The following is an 18,538-nucleotide window of genomic DNA, read 5'->3' as shown; positions in this document are numbered from 1 at the left end:
CCTTTGGTGGCTGTGGTTCTTACTCACCATGCAATCATATAAATCATTCAGAGGGAGCCTTTTCAGAAACATGTAAAGTGACCGTGCCATCAGACTAATCAAATGTGTCATACCTGCCTTGGGAAGAGACAGGCCCTCCAGGTAGAGGCTGATGGAGAAGTGGGAAGGAGGAGCATGCAGGAGGCAGAGCTGCAGACGATGGGCACAGCTTCTGGGTGGAAATACCTGGATGCAAATGCTTCAGCTGGGATGAGAGGTGGGGGAATGGAGGACGACTGTGGCACTCACCAGACAGCAGTCTGGAAGTGCAGCCCTACTGAGGAATGGGCAGATCCATGGGCCAAAGACAGATTGGTGTGCCCCTGTTTAAAGTGGCACAGCACAGATTCTGCTGTGCCTATTGAGTGCCATCCTCCATGCAGCCACACAGAGAATATGCAGAAGGCACAGCCCTGTGAGAAATAGGGTGACTTTGGTCTGCAGTGTTTGGGAGCTGTAAGGGCACTTTGGCTGGTGCAACTGCACGGCTGTGAAGGCAGCACAACACAGCAGAAGGGTTTGTAAACACAAAATGTCTGTGCTCCCTCAGCCTCATGGCTCTACAGCTCTGGCAGGGCAGACTACCAAGGAGTGACCAAGGCAGAAAGTGAATGGACAGTGTGCCCTGTTTGGGTCATCATTCAGACTATCTAAAAGTCCTTCCCAACTGATTGACAAGCAAGGAAAGACTCAAGGTTTTTCCTTCTGGCATGAAGTATTATTCAGTGACATTTAATGCTCTATGGGGACAGTAGTAACATTTTTGAAAAATAACAGCAATTTATGCAAGATACAGGCCAGGCTGACTAAGGCCTTAATAGCTCTACTTCAAATGTCAGTATAACCTGAAGAGCTGTGAGGATGGGAAAAAGAAGATTTAGCAAATATAGAAAACAATTGCAAGTGAATTAAAATTATAGACAGCAGTTAGTGGGGTTTTTTTTGTTTTTGTTTTTTTTTCCCCTCAGAGGTAATGGCAAATTATAATCTTGGAAAAATGGAAATTGACAATGGTCAGCTCCAAGTGATACAAGGATCCAGCCTGCAGGCAAGAGAAGCCATAAGGCACATAAGGCATAACTGACAGAGAACAGTCATTTTCACAGGTCAGGGCATGAAGATACAGGTTTGTGATATAGGAGGGCAAATCAGTTGTGCAATAAAAATACCAAACGCAACAAATTTCCAGGTGGTTGTGGAGACACTGAAGAGATGCAGAACCTAACTTTGCAGCACACAAGCCTGTCAGATTTTATGCTTGTAACATACGAACCTCCTCTTAGATAAATGCAGCCACTCCAGCACAGCTCAGATCTGGCAAAGTTCAACATGTAATTGAGGGCTAGGGCTCTTCTTTGACAACTTAGAATGCAAGCCTGGTTGCATGCTGCCATGAATCTTGAAGATGGCTCTTGTTACCTGTATGTCATCTTGTTATCTATATGTCATCTTTAAAGATTTCCTTTATTTATAAGAAATGACATGTATCAAGTCACATGTATCAAGTCTCTCTTGGTCTGTCATTTGCCATGGCAAAAGATGAGCACATTATTGCAATGTTTCCTAGAACATGAAGACCTCCTCTTTTTGTGTGTGTCTTTCCTGTATTCGGGAACATTTACTTTGTGGAACTTTTGGGAGAGGTTAAGAGCTTGGAAAATCTGTAAGACCACTTCATAACCAGAGTAATAGTGGTTTCTAGTGGCAAGAAGGTTTTTACCTTTCTAGAAGTTAAATGGACAGGATTCAGGGTCCATTATTTCAGTGTTGTCTAGGGATCAGTATTCTCTGGTGGAACCAGGAGAGAGGAAGAAATGATACAGGTGCTAGTGTTTACCATGGGTGTAATGGAATGGTGTTAAATATGGAACTGTGTTGACTTTGCACAGGGGATGGACAGGAGGGCAAGTGAGTTTTTCCATAAGATCAGGGAATGTAAAGTTTTATACTTCTTCATCTGTACTGAAACCTTTTCTATGATACGCAATGTTACACGGGGTTTTACTCTCACCATATTTTATTACTTTATGTACTGTTGGATTAAGGAGAGAAATAAGCAGAGTAAAACTATCATGATACAGAACATTCAAGGCACCTCTTAGTAATGTGACACAATTATCTCTGAGTTGTGTATGGAAGTACTTGAGTTAATTAAAGTCAAGCAATAATTGTTCTGGGACATGTGGGACAGTGATGAGATGAGCTAGTCCCCTTTGGCTGGCAATACAGAAGAATTAGATGTACTCCTGCACCAGCCAATGCTTGCAGCCTTTTCCTCAGCATTTGTTCTATTTGGGGTTACCTGTGCCTCTAACCACATCCATCCCAATGACTGCAATGAGCTCACTAAGGGGGTTACTGCAGGCCCTCAGTTCTTAGACCACTGTAATCTATTAATCACCCGCATTGGTACTGAATATGAAGATTGTATGCTAAAGTATGTACAAAAATAAGAAAGTATGTAAATTCGGAAGTACCAAATAACTCCTGTAAATTCCAAAAAGCTTGCTGGCTCCCTGTCTGCTCTCCTAGGTCACTGTGTAGAGACAGCTAACTCTTCCAAAGCAGCTTACTCTGGCAATCTAGTCAGGGTACTCAGTTGTTAGGCTTGAAGGGGCTAGGGAGTTCTGGGAGTAGGTAAGGCTTTGGCATGGGGGACACTCTGGGTAGTTAAGCCAGTGGCAAAAAGGAAAAGTAAGACAAGATAATGTCCCAGGAAACAGCAATATGGACAAGAAATCGCCTGTTGCTGAACTTTGAATTAAGTATGGGTCTAAAATAGGAATTATGTGATGGTTATGAAATTGCCCAAAACCCCTCTTCCACTACTCAGGGGACTACTGACTGTATGACATCTCACAAGTGAGGGGAGGTCCTTGGACAGAACTCTGCTGTTGCACAGTTAGAAACAGTGCCCCACTGGGGGCTGGGGCATTGGGTTTTTTCCAACTACTTTTCTCAACACTTTTGCAATACTTCCCTTTGCAGACCACATCCCTGCAGAGTGTGTGGCAGTCTGGTTATCCCCTTGTCCTACTGGGCTGTTTTTGGAGGGGATGTGCACCTAGGACACGGGGGAAATGGGTGTAAAGGAACCAACAAACCAGCCACCCTTCTCTCCTCCAGCCCCTTGATCATTAGGAGATGTCGTGAGTCAGAGAGAGCTCCCTCACTGCTCTGGCAGCACGGGCCAGAGGCTGGTGTGAATACAGCCTTTGTGTAAATCAGTAATTATGTAAGTGCCCTTCCAGCCCCGGTGACCTGTGTCGGCACTCGCGGGCAGCGCCAGGCTAAATGGAAATGGGCAGAAGGGCTGATGCCAGCTGGCCAGGGCAAACCTTGTGTACCCCCTAACCCATACAGACAAATGGCTTCAAGTCCACAGACACAGGAAATCTTTGATCCACAGTTATCTGAGACACTAATTCTTCCCATGGTAGTTCAGTGTCTCACCCACTTCTGAAACACAAAGGTCTAGCTATGACTTTTTGGAGACACCAAAGGAATAAATGCACTAAAATCTGCTTGAGTCTGAGAACATTGCCTCTAATCCTGTAAAATATTAGCTGTTATAAGGCAATAAGAGTTTTGTGTTCTGCAAGCAGGGCAGATTTGGTCTTCTGAGGAGGGAAGGGAGCAGGTGGATGGCAAAGGCTCCCCCTAAAAAGCATGGCATTCATGAAGATAATTCCCCTGGGATTAATGAAAACACACATTGTTTGAGTGAATCCCTGCAGAGGAAATTTGGAAGTCTTTGCTTTGGGGCTTAAAAAGAACGCTTGGATTTGCTTACAGGTAATGAACAAAGGAGAAGAGGAGCCTGGTCACAGCAAATGGCATTGGGTCTGTGCCTGGGGGAGAAGTGATTATCCTCAGTACAAAGGAATGATTTCTCTTGAAACAGAAGGTTGAGACCATATTTTTGGGGAAGTCAAGAGCTAACAGCTGTGATGGTGCTGAATGCAGGTTTAATTAATTTTTTTTTCTTCTGCAAGTTGTAGCCAAAGAGCTGTCATAAAGAGCTGGGTCATGATTCTACCTTCTCATAATGAACTTCCAAAGGTTAGTGAGCTGCTAGGAGGTGTTCAGTGAAATCTGGGTCAACTGAGAGTATGTTCCAGGCTGTGACAAGATAATGCCTCTCTCTCTTCTCTGCTCAGGCCTGTCCTGCCTTCAGAGCAGGCTCACACACAACTCTGGCTTTCTTGAAGGGTCTTTGCAGTAGGTAGGAATGCCCAAGTAACCAGTGCAGTCACATATGACAAACTGCAGACTTCACAGGCAGTGAGCTGTATGGACAAAGCTTTTTGGGCCACATATTTCCGTAGCTTCTTCCCATGGACCTTTTCACATTCACCCCTTTTCTGTAAAAACATTATGGATGGAAAAACACTTGTACACAAAATCTCTGGGGAAAAAAGTGATCCCTGAAAAGGTTTGTCAAAGATATCTTCTTGGCAAGAGGAGATGCTCAGTGGGTCTCTGATCTGTTGAAGCGTGCATAGAGAGGGAATTCTGCAAAGTATCATCACCATTAAGTTTCTGTAACCTTTTTGCTGATATGTAGAAAACATCAGAAATCACTACCTTTTGTTTCTTTTTGCCAGTGTAATCTTCCACAGGAGTAGAAGTAGTCAGTGAGTTCAGAGGATAAATCAGTTTGTAAAGCCAGAAGCAGGCCTGTTTGTTTGAGATAGGCTTCTGCCTCTAGGAGCAGATGGAAGGACACAAAAGGTCAAGAAAGAAAGAGCAACAACCACATGAAATAGAGATTGATTTTTGCCTCAAATAACTCCTGAGCAGCAGTGCAAGAACTCTGACAGAAGAAACCCTTTCTAAAGCTCAACAGGTAGAAAGGACTTTGTGATCCTTCAAGTCCACAGTGGGGCAGGAAAGATGAAGAACAAGGACCTACAAGGTCCTTCATTTCTTCTCCACCTGGCAGTACTGCTTCCAGCCCATATATAAGGGTTTCGCCCTGCTGGGTGAGCCAGACAAGCTGTTTTTCCATCTTACAGTCCCCCAAGCTCCCTGAACCACCAGGGACAGCCCTTTCAGCTGGGGTGGGCCTGGGGATGCTGCTTGGTCCAGCGCCAGAAACTCCTCAGGCCACCAAGGTCTCTCCCTCTGCCTGAGCAAAAAATCTATTTAACATCCCTGAATGAAAGGCAGATAGGAGGGTTTTTTATTGCTCTCTTTGCATTTTCTTTAGTTACCTTCTTATTGTGGTTGCTGCCTTCCTGTGTGCTTCTCTAGAGGAGGAAGGAAAAAAACTAAAGAAGCGGAGGAAAGTTCTAGAAATCAGGAATACCCTCCACTGGGTTTCATTCTCTGTCTCATACTGTATTGGGAACGGAAGAATCCTAGAGAGCACACTTGCTGCTGCCAAGCAAATCTTTATTTTATAGCACAAAAGCAGCTTCCTGGACAAACAGCCTATCCAACCATGCATTTTTTCTCCCTAGTGAGCATCATGGTTATTATATGGAAAAGTAAAAAGGAACAGATATTAAGACTTAAGCATCCTTAGATGACCTTCATTTAGTAATTTCAAATTAACCTGAGGTTTATAGTCATGGAAGCAATTTGTTAAATATAAACTAGAAAATGCAATCTGAAAGTTAATAACTACAGGGCACAGAGACAGCATTTGATACTGAAGGGAAAGGTAGCTGCAAAATACAATGGAGTTGAGGAAAATAATAATAGTGAGGCTTGTTCTGCCAACAAGCATGGAATTGCCCATATTTTTGTATTCTGTGTTTTTTCTAATTTCAGATTCATTTTCTGAATAGGATTGAACAGCCATTTTTTACTGTGATTCTCTATTTCAACCAACAGAGCTTTTGCAGACAGCCACTCCAGGTCCCTGGAAAAGCTGGCTAGCACAGAGAGGAGTGAAAAGACAGCAAGACTGCTGCTACTTAAATTAACTGAAACAATATTTTGGCCGTACAGGCTTCTGAATTCCCTCAGTAAGGCTTAAAAAGAGCCATCTGGTCCGAGCATTACCTCTCTAGTTAGAGCCTGCTTTGGAAATTGAAATGAGGCTCATGAGCACTCGTTAATGCTTTTTAAACAGGGACTTTGGAGGTGGGTAGCTGCCTTGGTGTGTTGCTTGGTGCAGAGCAGGTTTTGGCACGATGGTGGGCAGGTGTCTGCAGTGTTGGGCGCCTTCCCACTCCATGCTCATAGCAAAGCAGTGCCTGCGCCGGGAATGTGCCGACACAGCACGGCCCTTCCAAAAGCAACTCACCCTGCATTTGCCTCCCCGAGCCGACAAGGATGGGGGCTCATGCCTTGCTGAGGAGGAGCCCAGGGAGCTGCCATCCTCTGCAGGGCCTGTGTCCCCCGGGACAGGAGCAGCTGTCCCCTCCAGGGCCACCTCCGGGTGGAAAGGCCATGGAGGGGCACGGATCCATCCTGCTCCCGGCTCATGGCAAAACTTCTCCCCGCGGGAAACAGCAATGTGCCATCCGAGTCCTTCTCCCTCTGTGTTTTGGACACAGGTCTTAATGAGTGGAGGAAAACAGATTAAGAGCCACTGAATGCCTGCTGGGGAGTGGAAAGGGCGGAAGCTGGCAAGAAAATGGTTTTGTATGAGTTTCTGCCCTGCTTAGAAGCTTTTGCAGCCCCGTCTAGTAAAATCTGTCTCCTTTTCTCCCCACCTGGCATAACTCCCTCAGGACTGATTGCACCAATGTAGGAACCAGTATAGCACAAGCAATTAGCTAATACATCCCCTTCTGCTCTATTGTAGAGGTTCAAAATCCACCCCAGATGGATCTTTCTAAGAGAAAAGCCTTCAACCATGACACAAAACGCATTTATAAAGCATTTTTCAAATGCTAAATGTGCATAGGGAAATTTTGAGTACTAATATGAGCTCTCTTATCTCAGTTTTAACATTAAAATTTAATTTGGCCACTTTTTAAAAAGACAAACAACATAACCATGGTCCATGCTAAAATTCCACTAGCACTCTTCATCTTTGCATAAGATGCACCTGAGCCTAGACTTCTTAAGGCTGGTGTTCCTTAAAGGTGGCAATTTATCACAAATTCCTGAATCCCCCACTCTGCAGTGAAAGGAACACACATTGTCTAGATAACATAAGGGACAGCACATGCCCTGTGCTCTCAGGGGGAGGGCTGACAGTGCTGCAGCCCTGCACACACACAGAGGTACCCTGGGCTACCACTGCTGCCCTGGGATGGGATCCAGCTTGGTTGGTGGCACCTTAAAACTCAGCAATCTGTCCTGGGCAGTGGGAGTGGGGGCCTGGGCCGCTCCCTCACTCCCAGCTCTACATAAAGCTCTGAGATATAATGCCCTGTAAGGTGCAATATAATCCCTGGGGACTGATGGGGTTTGATACAGCCCCACACCAGAGGGATGCTCCTGTGCATCCCTTCCAAGAGGCATCCCTTGGACATGGTCCCACTTTCCTAGCAACCACGGGCTGGATTGAGAAAGGGTGGATCCTACTTGGCTGGGGAGCCCTCCTGGGGTCCATGGCACAGCCAGGAGGGGGAAGAAAGTCGGGGCAGACCTCCCTGTAAGGCGGTGGGAGCTGGAGCTGGCCGAAGCATGAGGGCGCATCGTCTCTAAGATACAGTGGCTTGGGGTAGCTTTTCCTAAACAAAGAGCATTATAAGAGAGCCACTGCTGGAAATTTCCATTCCTTTGTTGGGTTGATGCTGTGTAAATAAATGCATTCCTAAGATTTTTCATAATCCTGGAAAGGGCCGTAAATGAAACTGTATAGTTTGCCAAATCACTGGAGTTCATATATATTATTCCTCAGCTGCTGGGAACATGATATACAATGGCACAGAATATAATGCAAGAAACATATGCTAAAGGTCTTCTTAGAAGCACTCTGTGCATTTGTATGTGGCATACACAAATATTTATTTTGATTTGCTCTATGGGATTTAAATATTCAACCCCTATTACAACTTGGATTTGTGATATACTTACCTTAACTCTAAATAATCCTTACCTGACAGGTGACCTTAGCAGCAGCATTCGGTTATTCCCTAGTTTAATATGTAGGTGCTTTGAAAGCATTTGTAAATTAGTATGTGAGATAAATGTGTAATCAACCTTTTACTTTATTCTTCTGCTTTTTCTTATATTTGAATTTCATTTAAAAGTAAGGTAATTTGGGAAGACTCAATTCCAATAACGATATTGTGCCTGATGTATTTCCACGTTGAATGGCTTAAAATGCATTTTCAACGTCTTACATTTTTGTCATATATAAACACTAACTACTTATAGAAGAGATACAGTCCTGTATCCAATGTACTGGTAATGTTAATTCAGGAGTTACCTAAATAGTAAAGACTGTTATGTTCTCATTGTTAGAAATCAGATCTTTTCCTTAAAATAGGCTAATAACTTCTCCCACTAACTCTACTCCCTCAGATTCAGTTTATCTGCATTCATAAGATCACTTCCTTGTTTAATGTAATACAAATGCTTTAGAAATTTCTAACAGAAACTGTCCTTTAGACTACTGGAATTATGTTTATCACCCTTGTTTTTTATTTTTGAGCACACTGACATCTATCTTATAGTTAGACTTTCTAAAAGCTATACCTGCTTTTTTTAGGATGAATATTCTAATTTTGAAAATATTCCCTAGTAATGCAGTTCTACTGGAAAAAATATTGAAATGACGTGGAAATAACACTTTTCTTTTTAAGCACATTTCAGTTTTAGATCTCAAAGTTTTAGACAAAAGAGAACACTTAATAAACAATTGAATAAAATACAAAATGAACTTTTTCAACATTTGTTTCTACTTGTCCAAAATACAACATTACCATTTATTTCCCAGACATGCCATTTTTAAGTTGGATTAGAAATGTAAAAAACAGCCCCACAAACAAAACAACCTAGAAACCAAACCAAAGCAACCCCTCAAACAGGACTATCTCCATAAGGCAAGCCCAAATACTCCTTGCTAGCTGGTTTAGGTCTCTAATTTCCTTCTGTTTGGACACTGCCACAGCATCTCTAATTCCACAGTGCTCATCTGAGATCCCAATTTTTCCTGACCTCAGTACTCACATTTGGGGGCTACTATGTCAAAGCTTTTCAGCGTCCAGGATGAAGGAGCCTAGTTCAGCCTTCTTTCAAAAGAAGATTATTATGGTAATTGTAGGTCTCAAATCAGAATAGATTATAAAAGCTTATTACTGTATTTTAATGTAAAATATTGTTAACTAAAGGCATCAAACTTTAAACCACATTAATAGCAAACTATGATCCCAGAGACTGCAGACCAGTAACTTATCTACCACACAAACAGCTGCACAAATCCCTCACATTTATTTTTTCCAGGCTTTCAACTTTGATTAATAACATGGTAAAACCATGCAAGTCTCAACCATATTAACCACAGCTATATTTTTAGTCCTACTGACATGAACACTTTAATATAATAAAAGGGAAAGGAAAACAGAAGAGGTGTTTCATTAGGACACGAGGATTACTGAAACCGCTGTGTGGAGCATTTGCCAGGAGGTGGTAAGGGGAAGAGTTATTACTCACATTTTAGCATGTCGTTAGGATGTGGAGAGAGAGGATCCCTCTGTGAGATATGTTTGCTTTGGAAAAAAAATTAAGTAATCAGACTGTCCAAGCCCCTCTTACTGACACAGTCATAACAGCAAATTAGAAACTCAGTTAATGAGTTTCCAGCATTACATCGAAAGCTATTTTTCCAATTTTGTTATAAAATTCAGTAATACGACAGTGCTACGAGATCCACAAGTTCACATATTAACCTGCCAGTCCTTTTTTATTGGTAGATGGCTACGTGCAAAAAATATATGAAGCATGCAACCTGGTTGGTTAAAAAAATAGCCTGCACCACAAACTCTCAGCAAATTTGCTCTTGCAGCTGATTACAGAAGCTTATAATATATTTTAAAAGCATTAATGAAGAGGAAAAAAAATTCCCAAAACCCAAATAAATCCCCCCACCCCGAATGGCTGTTATAAACAAAAAACCTCAGCATTATGTCAGTAAAAAGCAGTTTCAAAATAGATTCAAAGACTAATGCTTGCCTAACATTTAATTATTCAATATTTAACATTTTTGGCTTAATGATTGTATGATACTGGGACTAGAGTTAAATTTGGTCCAGTCTCCTAGTCGACAGCTCATATGACAGAGGTGTTCCTTAGATGAGTTTCTGACGCTAAATTCCACTGAATGAATAGTATTAAGCACATAATAAAAAATATTTGGCTGAGTAAGTCGTTTGACTTTTTTTCTTGCTGCATGTACCTGCCTACACATTTGCACCAGCAGTATGTTGGTAATGATGCCTTTTGTGAGGGAGCCAAGCCCTGTAAATCAGAATAATGGGCAAAACCAGTCACGTATATTTTTATTTCTATATTGCTTACATGAAGAGAGCTACATTTCAAAATTGAGGTGGAGAGAACAAAGAGATCCAGGCACACAGCATCCTAATAGGGACCCTGAAACCAGTGCTCTGGACAGCACCCAAAGAGCACAGTCATGGCTGTGCTGGAAACAGCCAGGGACCACAAAGGGGATGCAATAGCCCAGCAAGGAGAAGGGCAGAGCAATAGCAAATACCTCGTCACACTTTAACTCTGAGAAGAAAGCATAATATCTGTTTTGACCTTTGCAGCATTTTTAATGCACGACATCCATAGTATCAGAAATGCAGGGGAACAGGGAAGGCAGACATCCCATTTTTTTCTAACCTGCTAGAAAGTGTAAAAAATGTGCAGAAAACATTTATCTGGCACCAGTGAAATGAGACCCTATGCACAGTCTTATAGGTGAGCTTCTCAACCGGAGGGATTTGTCTCCTACTTGAATGCCACACAAGCAAGTGTGAACCATTCTCACTCATCTGCACTCCCCATTCTGACATTGGGACTTTCCTTTTTAACTAGCCCAGGCTTGGCTAAGACTAAGATAAACATGTTTGGCTGCAACTTTTTTTTTTTTTCTTTCAAAAAGAGGCAAACTGGATTATAGCAAATAACCTTTAAGATAATTAACTGACAATGCCGCAACTAGCATAAAATCTTCCTTCAGGCGACCCCTAATTTAAGTATTACTGGCACAAAGTGGAGACAGATTGTGCATCACCACCGCAATATTTACATAGCAGAAACCCACAGAGCAGGAAACGTGAGACTCAATGATGCACTAAATTAGGAACAATCATATTCTAGTGTTAATTTGCTTTCTCCTCTATCCAAAATCCAGGTCCAGCAATTGGTACAAATGCACATAAAACATTCCCAATTTTAATGATTAAGAACCACAATCTGCAAGCAGTTTCACTCAAAAGTACATTCAATTACTACTGGGCATGTTTGAGGGATCAAACCCCCAAAAGTGAAACAGGTCTACCAACGCAGAGATTTTTTTTAGAAACCAAGGCTTCCTAATGCATTTATTTCTTTCCATAAATGATGTCTGTGCAAGCAGTCTGAGTCCTCTGCGAGCTACCTGACTTTCTGTTGCAAATATTTTCCTCTGACAGTAACACTGTGATAATGCAGCATAATGAAGAAACAATTTTAATTCTCTGATGCTGTAGATACTTGCAGGTATTCAAAAGGCTGCATAAGCAAAGAATTAAAATTAAAATGGGGAGGAAGGAAAAGATAGCCATTCTATTTCTAAATATCCTGGGAAGTGATACATTTATAATATCCACTATCCAGAGACAGATTTCACAAGAAATACTCTCAGTTACAGCACTTCGTAAGATAAAAGCAAAGAGCAATCACTGACCTTTCTAACAGAATCTTAAATATTATTCAAATTTTGTTCCATAATGGCATATTAGCAAAATATTTACCTTGCCTAATCGCTGATGTTCTTCAAAAGCAGAAATCAGTTCTTGTGCCCACTTTATTTTTTCAGGGCTTGGAGAGAACTGTTCCTGGACAACAGCAATTTGGTTGGGGTGAATCACCTGCTTACCTACAAAGAAGATTAATAACACCAGAATCATGCATCAACAAACAGATGTTCAAGCAAAATGTTCCAACCACTTGAGGCTCTCATATGCCTTGCAGACTTTCTTGCTCTCTAACTAATTATTTTACTTGGTTTATTTTATTTTTAAAACTGGAAAACAGGCAGATAGCTTTTTGGTAGATTATTTTAAAAGTAAGAATACCTTGTGCTATGCTTGCATTCAATATAGTTTGAAAGAACTCAAGATTCTTTCTCCTCCCTCCCCATTTTGATCCATACATCTTCCCTCAGGAATTTCAGGTGCAGTTGCTTGTCTTGGGCAATCAATAACAATTAAGTGTAATGCATCTCTGAATTTGACTATGTAAATAACAGCTCCAGCCACTCTTAAATAAGTTGTATTAAAGTGTGCTCAGAAAATGAGATCTGAAGAAGATGGCAAGAGATCTGTCGGGCAGAAAAGTTACCAGTACCCTAAGGATCATTCCCTAAATTCTCAGTATTGGCTTATAATCATATAATCCCCAACGTTGTTTAAACTGTTGTTGCTGCAATTATTGGTAGTTGCAGATAGGCTGCAATATTTGTTTAGTCACTGGTATAGCAAACAACCACCAGCAGTGCCCTGAGGCTTTATGAAACAGTTTTTTTAATCCTTTCTTGTATAAACATAAGTTAAGAAAATAAAAATAGATGTTGTCTTTTTCACTAGAGATTTTCAAACGTGAATAGACAGCCACATAATCCCTTTTAATCTGTGATTGAATTTAGCTACCTTAAAACAAATACACGTCTAATTTGTTTGACACTTTAAAAAGTGCGGCGTTCGGCGTTATTAGTTCATTTCTATGGGAATTTCACAGACCGGTGGGATCTCTGTGGTTTGCTTTTAAGGTGCCCTAATAAAGGGAGGCTGCCGTAACTCCCAAGCTTCCTTCCTTCGGAGGAAACAACTCTCCTCGGTGCCAGAAAACAAAACTAGGCAGAGGGGTGAGCCTGATGCTGCAAAGCTGCCAGCGAGTGAGCAGTGCCCTGCAGGCCGAGGCTCCCACAGCCCCGCTGCCTCTTGTGCCAGCGAGAGTTTTGCACTTTGCCAGGACAAGCTGGAAGTGTCAGGACCCAAGGAAATTCCCTGCACAACGGGGTCTGCTCCCTGTCCCTACTGCCATTAGGCCAGATGGACTTTAGGAACCAGCCCATCCCTGCATCTGAGAAGTCTCACGCCTGAGCGCAGGAATGCACCTATTTTCCATGAAATAACCACTGCAAAAATCCCTGGATTGTTTTCATCAGGCTGCAGTAGGTCTGAGTGATAACCTGGAGTACAAAGAAACTCTACTTAATTAAATGTGCAAAGAAATAGTAGTGCTGTGGTGTTGCTACATTCCTTTGCTGAAATGCCACAAGTAGCTCAATTTTACTTCTTCTTGAACAACGTTTAGTTTATGATTTTACAGGCATGCAAATATTAGTTTGAAATTTTAATATCACAACTATTTCAAAAATACCTTAAATATTGGTAAAAATTTAAACCCCATTAAGAACCATAATTTTTGAAAGAAATGACACAAATAATTTTTTTAAACTAATGTGTTTTATCTTAAGTTTACCCAGAAGTTTTTCAGTGATATTAATAAAATGTCATAATTAATAAAATGTCACAATAAAAGCTGATGATGTTCCTTATTTGTAATACAACAAATTCTCCATAGCTAAACCATTAATTCCAAAATTTGAGTGTGTACAACAATTTCTTAAAAAATCCTCTGGAGCTTAACTATTTAAAAAAAAATGTTGAGTATATTTTAAATTATATTTGAAGTCAATCTCTAATTATAACAAAATTTAAATTTGTATTAAAAATACACATATATGACTTTTTAAAAGTGTAAAACATTTCTGTAAAAAGACTTGCTTTTGATAAAGATACCTATATTAGTAAACTATGCTTTTATCATTAAAACACTGCTGAACAATTTAGGAAGAATATAATCGAACTTTTGATTTATAGCACTTGGTTGATTTTTGTCACAGACTACCTATTCAAATAACTGTATTACAGACATAATGCCATGGAGGAACAAAGTAAATATTTTAAACAGAATTATTGTTATTGACAAGTTACTGAGAGAGTGCAAAATTGGAAGACATTAAAATTTATGACCACGAAATCCTTTTTACAGTACCACTTGATATATTGTGTTTTAAATCAATACTTGTCAAGTCTTTTAGGTAACTGTATGACGGTGTCATTTTAGTCTCCTACAAAAGACTGAAAAGGAGAGGACACCTAGACTGTTTCGTATTTATATCTGCTCTCTCAGCATGTAGCACAGGACTTTTTATAATGACTAGGTCAGGTGTTAAAGCTTATGACAAGGTTTACCTTATTTTTTACACAAACATTCCTAAAATCTATGCCCATTTATATAGGCAACGCACTGATTTAAAGTCCACGGGTAATGCTAGTGTAAAACATCTTGATGGATGCCTATTTATAGATTTATAAATTTTAAAATATATATAAATATTAAAGGACTATTAATTTGGATGGATTACGTTTGAAAACATTTGATTTTATGTTTCTACACTCACTGAAGGAAAACCAGGCTGATTTTAACATAATTGGAAAAGAAAAAAAAACTTGGCTGCAATAAGCAGTGAGGTCTGCAATAATATTTAAATACCTGGTAAATTCTTCATTATATTATTTTGCTTTTTTGTTATTTTGTTTAATCTTGAGGGAAGCTATTTGATTACATTAAGGGCAATTTTACTGGCTTAATATGGGGACATCTAAGGACATACAACTTAGCTAAATATTTTGGATTTGCATTGCTTTTGAGAGTGGTGAGTTCAGCCCTGTTTGTGCAAATAGATGAATTGTTCTCCAGCTATGAGAGCAATTTGCAAGACTCAGTTAATTTCAGTTCTCTTGATTTCAATGATTTTGATTGTTTATTAAAAAGTAACAGGGAGGGATCTTATATTTAAAAATTAGAAGAATTGCACATTTTGAATTTGCTAATAGGTTGACATTTCAGTACTTTTACATTATCAGAGGATTGTCAGTGGCAAATGCAATGTGCTTACTTCTGCTTTATACAAAGTCATGGATTAAGCTGAGGCCCATTTGTAGTTTTCTGTGATGAATGTGGAATTGGAAATCTTAAAATGTTTAAATTATATAGATTATGAAAAAAATACTTGCATAGATTTGGAAAAACATGATTTTTCTATCAGTTTTGAAATTAGATTTTATTTCAATCAAAAGAAGCAGGAAAGATTATAAAAATATTAGATAAACTGAGAGCAAAAAGCCAAAGAACAAGTGAAATATTTTAGATTGACCTAAAATATTTTTTTTTCTTTTTTCAGAGGAAAAGGAAAAATACTGCTTTGTTTCAGCTCAAACAGATTTTAATTTTTTTCCCCCACCAAATCTGTAGAATCAGTATTGACCCATCTCTAATTACAGTTGGACTGATTGTCAGGTTGTTTGCTGAATTTTAGAAATGTGTCGATGATAGCTGCAGAAAGGCAGGAGGCAAAGGGCAGGTGCAGTGAGAGCACCTTAATAAAATCTGTACTTTACACAGATCCTTACTCCTTGTATGGAAAGGCAAGTAGGACACATGTACAGCCAAGACAGAAAGTAATTTTACACCCTAAATTGCTGTGTGACCTTTCCATTTGTCTTCTGTCTGGACCCTGTTCTAGGGTCAGGCAACTTCCACCATAAAGTCACTGGAGTCCAAATCACCATCAGCATTGGTTATGCTGAACATTTGTAAATTTCCTAAACTGACAGCCTCAGTTAAGCACTTAAATGTGCATTAAGCATTCAAAAAGAGTGCTCTCAAAGGGTCTAGGCACCTGCAAGTCCATCTTCTGTCAACAGGAGGTTCAGATGTTTATGTTTTTTCAAAAATGAAGCCTTTCCTTAAACTAGGAAATATTGGTTGAGACTAGGTAGCCGTCAGCAGGTGCTACCATTCAGCAGCTCTATTATTTTCCCAACTTCAAAGGCAGCCGAAGGACGGGTGGAAGTCCACACGGCCGTGGATAATGTAGCTGTGAGGAGCTAACAATTTCACCTCCAAAACAAGACTTGGGCTTGCAAATGTCAAAGCTCAACAGACAGTAAAGCAGAACTTGTGCTGAAAAGCATTGATTGCTATTCTTTTACTGGTATGCCAAGGGCACTTAAAATTGCACTTATTTTTTCGTTTGGTGCTTTAAGATGTTATATACAGCTAACTGTGAAACTAGAGTTTGCTAGGTGGCATTGCTAGCACCCACGCTCTTGGTAACAGAAACCTAAGGGATATTCTCATTTGCGTATCCTGGATAGTGGTCAAAGAAAAATAATGTGGTGTTCATCCTGCGTGTTAGAATTCTCTCATGCATGTGTCAAATGGCTGCTTTCTATTGCAGCCCCCGGTCTTTGGTGGCTGCACTGTCCCAAAGAGGCGTTCGAGTGACCTGGTTCACCAATCACAGGGTGACAGGCTGCATTACAGCACTGTGGGGCAAGGAGCCTGCTGCTCTTGCTGTCTGCCAATACCTGTAGGTGTCACCAGCACTTACTAGGGAGAAAGCCAGGAGACTACAAAGAAGCCAAAGAAAACAATAAGAAAATAACTTTCCCCTAGCAGCTAGCATATGAGATTTACTTCTCTCTTTTTTTTTTTTTCTTTGCCTAAAAAGTATTTTTAAACTGCTGCTGTTGTTCAAACAAAGAGAAAGGGCTCCAGGTGTGGAGGAGGCATGGCAGAGTACAGTATTGCGTTTCCTGTGCTCTGGGAAGGGAGGAATCACTGCACAGCCTCTACCCCAACTTCTCTTCAAAACCAATCACACGCTTCATGGCAGACAGTTTCAAAAAGCAGCCTGTGATTTTTCAGGCAAAATTTCCAGCCACAATTTTTAAGATAGTAATAAACATAGAAGAGCTTGATATCAATGAGTTTTTCAATAAGCGCCCTGAAACAAAAATCAAGTTATTTGTCCAGGTGACAGTAAATATAGCAACCTATTTAAAATGAGCAAGGTCCGCGTTCTTTTGAGGCATCGGCAAAAGTCGTACCCGTGAATCCCATGGAGGCGCCTTCCCTCGATTGCCTGCGGAGCCCATCTTCATCATGGAAATCAATGTAAACAAGGTCTATTGCTTGAAGGCCAAATGCCTTTGCTGTGACTATGATTTTTTGCCTGGCGTATAGAATATCGTGAGTTTCCTTACTGCTTGTTGCACCTGAGAAAATAATGAGAACAAAGAAAAGCTGACAAGAGTGTTTCAAACCTTTCTGTTTTAAATATTTCTTATGTTAAAAAAGAAAAAGGGGAAATTTTGAGATTATATTTAACTGATTTAGAAAATAGAAGAGGGATGCAAAGCTATACAGTAGAGTCAAAATTATACTCTTCTGAGGAAAAAAGATGCTTTAGCAAAAATAAAAATAACATCCCTCTAAACACTAGCTTATAAATTCAGATTTTGATTTAGTTTAAATCAGAATTTGAAAGCCTGAAGTCAGTGGAAGCTTTGTCTGGTAAGGACTGCTGACTTGGCTAAAATGAAAGTAATTATTAGATTTTGCTATTTACTGAATGTACAGTGAGAAGCATTACAGCAAGAGAAGCTTTACACAAATTGATATACTGGGTCCAACTAAATGGTTAAAAAATTCACACTGAGAATAGAATTGCACTTTCCTTGGTTCTGATTCTTGTCACAACTGATGTCCTAAGCTGAATATTTAAGCTTTAGTATTTGAATGAAAAATTGATGGTAGATGACTTCTGAGAAGAAGCAAAAGTATTCATGAGACTTCATGCGCTCACAGGCTACCAGCTAAGCAATGTACTCATGTGAAGGCTAGTGGGAAAAAAATAATAACAATAATAACCATAAGGTTACTATTTAGATAGAGATTTTCAGTCTGTAAGGAATATTTTAGTAAAGCAATGCTGATTTTTACATCAACATACTTATTTTTAATGTAGAAGTTCATAGCTCAGGGCTTTTGTCTTTAAATTAAATCAGAAGCTAAGTGCCCTCCTATAAAATAAATAGTGAAGCACTTTTTAATTTTTAGGAAGACTAGTAGTGCTTTCATTTGAATATGTGGTTGTATTGACATGTGACAACTTTAAAATAAATTTATGAAAGCAAAATGTAGCAGGAGAGTGTTTGTGCTTGATGTCAAAATCTTGAGTGACAGTTGTATGTAAAGAAGTGGTGAAGCGGACGCCAGAATTTTAGGACTTTCAAATGTAGTTATAAAAAGCATGTGAATGTTGCTTATGCATACAATATTTTAAAATTATTTCAGTGACTCAACAGGGTGAGGGTTTATTTTGTTTGTCTGTTTTGGAGTTTTTTCAGTGTTTTTTTTAAATTAACTTCTGGTACTGACTGGCAAAAAGTACAAGGAAGTCTCAGTGCCCTGTAGCACAAGGACCATGTTTTAAATTGCCAGTGGTACATTCTGCACTGAAAAG

General features: G+C 40.0%; 1 protein-coding gene and 1 long non-coding RNA gene across 5 annotated transcripts in view; one reads left to right on the top strand and one right to left on the bottom strand.

Annotated features, from left to right (window-relative positions):
* The window catches only part of CLYBL (citramalyl-CoA lyase), a 167,012-nt gene that overhangs the window by 3,722 nt on the left and 144,752 nt on the right, over positions 1-18,538 (bottom strand). For 2 of the 4 annotated variants that reach the window (XR_012579100.1, XR_012579101.1), the window contains exons 6-8: positions 17,121-17,288; positions 11,910-12,034; positions 9,604-9,659 (exon numbers count right to left, since the gene is read on the bottom strand). Coding sequence is in view for 2 of the 4 variants with exons in the window: in XM_074535663.1 (XP_074391764.1) it covers positions 11,910-12,034; positions 17,121-17,288 (293 nt within the window). In the remaining 2 variants the exon portion in view is untranslated. The remainder of the gene's footprint in view (positions 1-9,603; positions 9,660-11,909; positions 12,035-17,120; positions 17,289-18,538) is intronic. The other 2 variants (XM_074535663.1, XM_005487270.3) reach the window with 1 other exon arrangement.
* Positions 1-18,538, top strand: part of LOC102072946 (uncharacterized) — a 77,922-nt gene that overhangs the window by 30,903 nt on the left and 28,481 nt on the right. The gene's annotated exons all lie outside the window — the stretch shown is intronic.

Source organism: Zonotrichia albicollis, chromosome 2 (assembly GCF_047830755.1).
Source record: "Zonotrichia albicollis isolate bZonAlb1 chromosome 2, bZonAlb1.hap1, whole genome shotgun sequence".
NCBI lineage: Eukaryota > Metazoa > Chordata > Aves > Passeriformes > Passerellidae > Zonotrichia > Zonotrichia albicollis.
Note: the sequence above shows the minus strand (reverse complement) of the source record. Positions and strands in the feature narration are given on the sequence as shown.